Raw genomic sequence first — 8,252 nt, forward strand, 5'->3', positions numbered from 1 at the left:
CTCTGTAACAGGTTTGCTGGAAGGGCTGATTACATGGAAACTGCTAGTTTTAACTCAAGAGGAATTTCTTGGCCTGATGATCTCCTTTCCAGAGGCTTTTCAGGAAAGGATAATCTAGCCCTCTGTTAGAAACTGTCCAGCAGGGCATAGTAGAATGGCCCAAGGGAAAGGCAAGGATTCAGGCATTTATGAGAGACTAATGAATTGCCTGTCAAGAATGAGGGGGGGAGGGAGGGGGCTGGGATGGAGTGCCGCCACCTAATGCCCCATGCTGCTGCTGTTCTGCCTCTTGCAGGGAGCGGGGTGGGAGAGCTGAGGCCAGCACTGCTGGCCTCCGCTCCCCCATCCTCTGTCCGGTCCTTAGTGTGGCTTCAGAATCATGGCGGCGCTCCCTCACACTTGGAGCACTCTGGCTATTTCCATTAGCTAGTCAGAGTGCAAATAAAGTGTTATGGAAAGACACACTTGAGCTTTTATAATAGAATGCTTGTGTGCTACACAGGGTTTCCTAGTTCTGTACGGATGAGTCTGGCAGAGGATTCTAGATAACTGCTCTATTAATTATGAGGGTAACAAATCAGGGAGAATGCAGTCTGATCAGGTCAGAGGTGATTATTCTTAGCCATTGACCCCACAGGAAATAATGCTGAAAGGAAATCAGCATGGATTCATTGCAGGTAGATCCTGCCTGACTAACCTTGTTTCTTTTTATGACCAGGTCACAAAATGCTTAGATGCGGGAGTCAAAGTAGATGTCATCTACCTAGACTTTAAGAAGGCCTTCCATACAGTATCTCATTCTGTTCTCATAAATAAACTGACAGGCTGTAATGCAGATGATTACATGGTCAAGTGGGTTGCAAATTGGCTTAGGGGTCGCACCCAGAGAGTGGTGGTGGACAGGTCGATCTTAGGACTGCGAAGCTTTGGGTGGTGATTCGATTTGGAGGAGATTCGGCCCAATTCGGTGACCGAATCTCTGAATCTGATTTGAATCAGAGGACCAAATTTAAAGGTCCGAATTGATTCAAAGCTCTTTGAATCTTCGAAAAAGATTTGGAGAGCTTTGATGATTCGGGCAGTCCCCGGTGGCTGCAGCAGGGAGCTGAAGCTGACTCTGAGCTGGTAAGTACTATGGGTGGGGGAGGGGAACATGGGGGGACCCCTGCCAGCCCCCCTGACACGCCTGCTCCCCCAGCCCCCCAGTGGCTGCCCTGCCCCAGCTCCCAGTACTTTAAAGAAAAGCCCCAGTGCTCACCAGGTGCTGCTGGGTGGGGGGCGATCCCCACTGCCCCATGTTACATGGGGGACTCTGCCAGAAGCCCCCCCCCCCCCAAATGGATGCCCCACCTGGGCCAGCTCTGGCTCTTTAAGGAAAAAATAAACCAAAAAAAGCCCCGGGGCTTACCGCTCCTGCAGTGCCTTCGGGTCCTCATGCAGAGCCCCCCACATGGTGCAGGGGGCAGTGAGGATCACCCCCTGGCAGCTGGAGTGGTGAGTCCAGGGGTTTTTTCAGGTTTTGTTTTCTTAAAGGGCCAGAGCTGGCCTGTGCAGGGCACCTGTGGGGGGACTGGGGGAGTGAGGTGGAGGGTCAGGGGGCTTGTGGCAGAGTCCTCCATGCAGTGGGGGGCAGCGGGGATTGCCCCCTGCCCACCAGCACCCAGTGAACCAGGGCTTTTTTTTTTTTTAAAGAACCAGGAGCTGGGGGGGTGGGGCACCCATTGCCAGCTGGGAAAGGGGTGGGGGATGGGCCTGGCCTGGCTGATTCGGAAATGTAGCTGAATCAAATTGGGACAGTGATTTGAATCACTGAATCAAATCATTGCCCCCCAAATCAGTTGAATCCAAAGCAAATACTAGCGGCTTCACACAGGCCTAGTTGATGTTGACCTGGAAAGATGTGGGCAGTGGAGTCCTGCAAGGCTTGGTCCTTGGATTGGTGTTATTCATTGTCTTCATCAATGACGGATGAGGGCATGGAGAGCACCCTATCCAAGTTCACAGATGACACCAGATTATGGGGCAGAGTTAACACACCAGAGGGTAGGGAACAAATCCAGGTGGATCTAGACAGATTGGAAAAATGGGCAGAACAAAATAGGGTGCAATTCAACAAAAGCGCAAAGTGGTGCACCTAGGCAAAAAGAACCTCCAACACGCTTCCAGGCTGGGAAATGACCTTCTCAGCAGCACAGCAGTGGAAAGGGATCTTGGAGTCATAGATGACTCTCAGTGTGGTGAAGTGATCAACAAGGCTAACTGCACTTTATCATGCATTACCAGATGCATGATGATCAGGTCCAGGGAGGTGATGCTTCCCCTCTATGTGGCACTGGTCAGGCCGCAATTGGAGTACTGTGTCCAGTTTTGGGCACTGAACTTCAAGAGGGATGCGAATTCAGAGGAGGGCCACTGGTACGGTCATAGGGCCTATGAGGAGAGACTGAAGGACCTAGATCTCTTCAGCTTTCACAAGAGAAGGCTGAAAGGTGATTTTGTGGCTGCCTATAAATTCATCAGGGGAGGGCAGCAGGGAATCAGAGATGCTGTATTTACTAGGGCACTCCCTGGAGTAACTAGGAACAATGGCCACAAATCGGCAGAGAGTATACTTATGTTGGACATTAGAAAGAACTTCACAGTAAGAGTTGCCAGAATCTGGAATGAGCTTCCGGGGAGGTGGTGCTCTCCCCTACCTTGGGGGTCTTCAAAAGGAGATTAGACAAGCACCTAGCTAGGGTTGTCTGACCCCAGCACGCTTTCCTGCTGAGGGCAGGGGTCAGACTGGATGACCTACTGAGGTCCCTTCTGACCCTAATGTCTATGAATCTGAAGGCCTTTAAGTTTTGAGTCTGCCAGAGATAATCTGCAGTAATTCCCTGGTTGCCAGGGCTATGCTAGCTCATCCAGTAGCTCTTGGAAATTAGGGAAAATGTTTTCTGTACTCAGATGTATTTTAGATGCACAACTCCTGTGCATTTGTCAGCTGCCTCAATTTTAATGTGTTCAACAAAATAAGAGCTTCTGCAGGTTGTATCTCAGTGCTTGCTAGTTAGGTGACCATGCAGCCAAATTTGAGGAAAAAACACAGCTGAGATTCGTTAAACAGAACACAGTTGGTTTAAGTATGGTCTCATTGCCTTGTGAGAGCAAGATTTTCCAAACTCCAAGCCAATAGACATGCTCCCCTGGAGTTTTAAACTTGCACTAGGAACAGACTTTTCTTGTAGGGAATCCACTACAGAGTTTGCATCCCAAACGAGACAGTCTTCTGCTAGTGTCTGAGAACCTGACAGTAAAACTTAGGTAGGAACAAATTTAATTTGAATAGACTGTTTTCCAAGCTGGGAAAATACAAGAAGTGAATAGCACAGTGAATGATAAATAATATTTAAATAGGAAGCATTTTAAATCCCAGCCATCTGAGTAATATAGGTTAGGAATTTTTAAGTTGTGGGGTTGGGATTTTTTTCACTCTTTCAATTAGTTTGGCAGGGACTTGCTTATCCTGTCTTTCCTCTATAGCTCTTTTGGCAGCTATATGCAGCACCTCATTATGACATGTTATGATGGTATGATAGTAACAGCCAGAGAATATTTTATAATTAGAAAAACCTTGGCAATTAACAGTGTTCTCCTTCTGGTGCTAGGGAAACTGTCCTGCAGGAGGTTGTTTGATGGCTGTGTCCTGTGACTACAGAATCATGGCCGAGAACCCCAAATACAGCATTGGACTGAACGAAACGCAACTGGGCATTGTTGCACCTTTCTGGTAAGGTCACGTTTAACCCATAACCAAATTTTTACTGGCCCCCATAGTAAGAGTTAATTTGTAAAAAGGAGTTCATGATACAAATCTGTCTAAGCTCAGTTAGTTTAGTTAATGATTGATTTACATTTTAAATCAACAAGACCTATTTATGCATTACTGATTCAAAAGGGCTGACAAAGCAGTTGCAGCTGTGGGCCGGAGGCCAGCTCAACAGTTTTAGAACTCTGTACTTTTTATCCTTACAGTGTTTACAACTTTTAAAGCAAAATACTCTTGTACCTCAGATTTTACATGTTGCTTTATTGCACCCTGTCTGCATCTCAAACTACCATGCTACAAGAGCAGGCTCACAGCTTTCCCTCATTTCATTCTGCATATATAATTAACAAGGACCTACATTCTGCTTCTGATATATCCTGCAGTTAGTGCAGTAATGACAATAGTTCAACCACTAATACATTTTGGCATAGCTTAGATCTTACCATGAGTATGGTCTTTCTGGGATTTAACACAAGTTATATAAAGGCCTTCTCTGTATATGAAGTTAGGAACGGTACGTAAATCTTGCGTTGGCTTCTGCAGCATAGGCCACTGAAGACATCTGTGGGGAAGGTGGGGAGTCATTTAAAATGTGCAAGTAGTACAATTTACCAGATCCCATTAAAGTCAGTATTAAAGATGCAATTGAAGTTAATTTAATTTTGCCAACTAGTTTATGATGGAACAGTCTCTGATGCAGCAGTTTGTGCATCATTAAGGCTCACTGTCTCATTACCTGGCCCCTGCACTGTGGAGCCTTTCAAGGCTGCTACAGAGGCAGTTGGTAGGAACTAGTCAGTTTCAAGCTCTGGCAGCAGTTAGGATAGACTGGGAGGATTGTCTACCCCGTTATTGGACAAGCTTCAGATTACTAAACAAGCCTGCTGCACACTGCTTCAGCTGTAGTGTGTATGTGCTGAAGGGGTGTTGCTCTGATTTGTGCAGGTCAGAGTAGAGCAGCTTCCTGTTAAGGTACCCAGTGGCTCCAGGCCCGTTATGCTGAACAAATATGTATCAGGCCACCCATGCCATAGAGAGCCAACAGTTGCAGTACAAGGCGACAATATGCAGAGCCATGTAAGGGAGTAGTGTCCATAACAGTGATCCCTTATTAAGTTTTTCATAGACATTGCAGGAGAGAAGTCCTGAAAAGGATGTGATGGTTAATACTGGTTTTCCTTTTGAAACCTAAATGCTTCTCTTCAATCTTTGGTTGGCCTGTGGCTTCTTCCCTGTCTTAGAACACTTCTTTTCTCCTAGGTTCAAGGATACAATGGTGAACACAATTGGACACAGAGCTACTGAGCGTTCCCTTCAGCTGGGACTCTTGTACTCTGCATCTGATGCCCTTAAGATAGGCATAGTAGATGAATTGGTACCAGAGGAGAAGGTTCTGAATGCAGCTGCTGCTACCATGTCACAGTGGCTGGCTATTCCTGGTAAGAAACTGCTCTCCTTGCCTTACAGCTGTTGCTCTTATTCCTCTCGGAATGCCTAGAGCCCCCTGAGCAGAGGATGCTGATCTGACGGAGCACAGTGAGAGACTGTGTTACAAGGTGAAATTGAAAAGTAATACTTATGGGGCTCCATTTAACCTGAATGTCTTACTGTCAGTAGGAACAGGTAGAATACATCTTATGGTATTTAAAAATAGGCAGACCAGTATTGGAAGGGAACTACTAGCAAGCAGAGAACTTGCGGGCAGGCAAGGTCTTGGAAGGAGGACTCTTAAAATACACAGGGAGTTGGACTAGCCCACTGAACTGCAGTGCCTTATAGCTACTGTTGACAAACTTATATAGCCCCTGTGCTTCCCCTTGGAGAAGTTACCAAGGTAATGGTCCAGGCCTCCCTATGTTAAAATTAATGGGAAGGCTGCCACTGGTCTCTGTAAGAACAGGTTTGTACACTTTATGAATATTCACAGTGTGAAGAATGTATTGGGTGTATAAGCCAGGGCTGATAGATTACTGGCATGATGTATGACATAGCTGAAACTGTTGAGTAACTGGGACAGGACATGGCATGTGAGGACCAGGGAGGACGTTCTAACCTGCATTCTGAAGCACAGCCCCTGTGACTAGCCTTGAGGGCAGTATCTGTGCTGGACTTAATAATGTTGTTAGCTTTTGGAATGGAAGGCACATGGCTTGAGGGAACTGCACTCTGTTTGTGTAGCTGAGGGGATGGGCTAGGACATACAAGTTGAACCTGGGCCTTGTCAGCTCCTCTCCCTTTTGGCTTTGCCTTAGAACCTTTGAAACCTGGAAATAAAAGGCTGGGGCAGCATTGGGCTCTTCCCGGCAGGGGTTTGAGCCAGGGCTGTGCTTGGGGTGGGTGACAGTGATGGCACTGGGAGGTGGGGGTGCTACAGGGGACTACAGTGAATTTTGTGGTGGCTGTAGCCCCCCCCCACCATAGCCCCCACTTCCAGTGCAACTGTTGCCGCCTGCCCTGAGCACAGCCGCAGTCCAGTCCCCCCTCCCCCTCTCCAGGAAGAGCCTGGCACCACCCCTGACCCCACCCTGCAGCAGCAGCCTACCCTCATTCTGCATACAGATCTGGGGGGCACCCCCGCATACCTCCACCACGGGTGCCCACAGTGACAGGAGCTACCCCCCCCCCCCATGAGCTGCTTGTGGCTCTGTCCTGTGCCCTGCCCTGGCTGGGCAGTGCCAGCCCCACTTCCTCATCTGTGGGGGCCTGGATCTGCACCCCTCCCCGTTGCTTCTTTCCCCAACAGACTTACCAGCTGGATGCTGCTCTCCAAGCTGCTGAGCTGGCTGCATGCATGCTGCAGCTATGCTTATGCATGTGTCATTTATTGGTGAGATTATCAGCCACATTAGCCAAAAAAAAACCCCGATTGCTGATAATGTCAATTTTCCTTTTTATCGGTACTGATATGATATGGACCAATGTATCAGTGCAGCTCTACAATTAGGGACTTGTGAGAAGTTCTGTGGGAGGTGCTATGAGGACAGTGGAGGGGCCCAAAGTGAAACGGGAAAACGGTAGGGTAAGTTGTATGATGCCCTGGTTGATAGGTGAGCAATGGGCAAATACCTTGTTTTTACTTAATGAAGTAATCTGTGTTTGAAGTTAATGGCTAGATTCTCATTTGGCTTCTGTAACTTGGTGCTGCTCCACTGAAGTCCATGTAGCTGTGCTGAGTGATACCAGCTGAGAACCTGGCTTGGCAGTGCTCTTGTGGGTCCAGTATCGAGGCAAGCCTTTGGGCAGTGATTTGCAAATTAGGGGTCATAATGCCACTTGGGGTCACAGCCTCCACAGAAATGTGTTTACCACAGGGGAGTCTCAAGCTGCTATGGGCTAACTGGAAACTTGGTTATAAGGCCAGAAATGGGCTGTGTTCCTCCCCCCCCCCCAAAAATAGGGAGCATTTGTGCTGGGAAAAGAATGAGTTAATATTTTTATGCAATTACATAATGCTGTTTCCAGAGGTTGTGGTTTATTAGGGACAAAATGGCCTCACTAGATCATCCAGCCTGACCTACATATCGCAAACCAGAGAGCTTTGCCCAGTTGCCCCAGATTTTGCTGAGTAAATTGTCTGGATAAAGTATCTGGTCTAGAGGAGCATTCAGTCTGGAAGTAAATACATTAAGAAATGTAGAATCCATTATTTCTTTTGGTAGTTTTTCAATGGCTAAACACTTGCACTGTTCAAAATAAGGCACAGGTTTTTTAATATGAATGCATTTGCCTCCACCTTCCAGCAATTGGTGGCTCTTATGTCTTCTGCGGGGCCATGGTCCCATGCATGTTGCATGTTAACAGGGACACTTCTCCTGATCTCAGTGCTCCAGGTTTGCCAGTGAGTAAAAGAAACTGAATAGAGACCAAATAGCCTTTATTCATTGTAAGTGGCTGGTCAGCCCAACTGATAGGAGATAAGTGTCAGGGTGCGCAAATACAGAGATCTCCTGAGAGCATACAAGTTTCTACATACATTATTCTTTGAGCCATCTAATCACAGGCTCATCATAATTGGCAATCCAATAGTACATTCCTGTCTCTCGCATATCAGTGCATTACCATTTCAACCCACTTTCCATATTCCTTGACTATCAAGTTCCAAGTCACTCAGGAAGTTGCACCTTGATGGAACGAGCCCACTTAACATATTAATACCTCTCAGTCCCCCCAGAATATTCACCACATTCTTGTTACACTCTGTGTGGGTTTGACAAACAAGCAATCTGTAGGGGGCTCTCACCCTGACGGCCAATGCTGCACTGGGCTGTGCAAAGCTTTGGTCCCTGGTTTGATTCAGCGGAGATTCGGCTCAATTCAGTGGCCAAATCTCTGGCTCGGTGACTGGTGCCTCCTGGGTCTGGGAGGGCACCCAGGGTCCCTCTGCAGCCGATTGCCAAGTCAGAGGGGTGCGGGGGGGGGGGGGGGGGGGGGCCCCCCCCAA

At 47.7% G+C, this 8,252-nt stretch overlaps 1 protein-coding gene across 3 annotated transcripts in view; it reads left to right on the forward strand.

Moving 5' to 3' along the window:
- ECI1 (enoyl-CoA delta isomerase 1) overlaps window positions 1–8,252 on the forward strand; it is a 20,254-nt gene that overhangs the window by 10,854 nt on the left and 1,148 nt on the right. For all 3 annotated transcript variants that reach the window (XM_019507520.1, XM_019507519.1, XM_019507518.1), the window contains 2 exons: window positions 3,651–3,772; window positions 5,072–5,250. In XM_019507520.1, coding sequence (XP_019363065.1) covers window positions 3,651–3,772; window positions 5,072–5,250 — 301 coding nt within the window. The remainder of the gene's footprint in view (window positions 1–3,650; window positions 3,773–5,071; window positions 5,251–8,252) is intronic.

Source organism: Gavialis gangeticus, unplaced genomic scaffold (genome assembly GCF_001723915.1).
Source record: "Gavialis gangeticus isolate Ggan-Ray unplaced genomic scaffold, GavGan_comp1, whole genome shotgun sequence".
Classification (NCBI taxonomy): domain Eukaryota; kingdom Metazoa; phylum Chordata; order Crocodylia; family Gavialidae; genus Gavialis; species Gavialis gangeticus.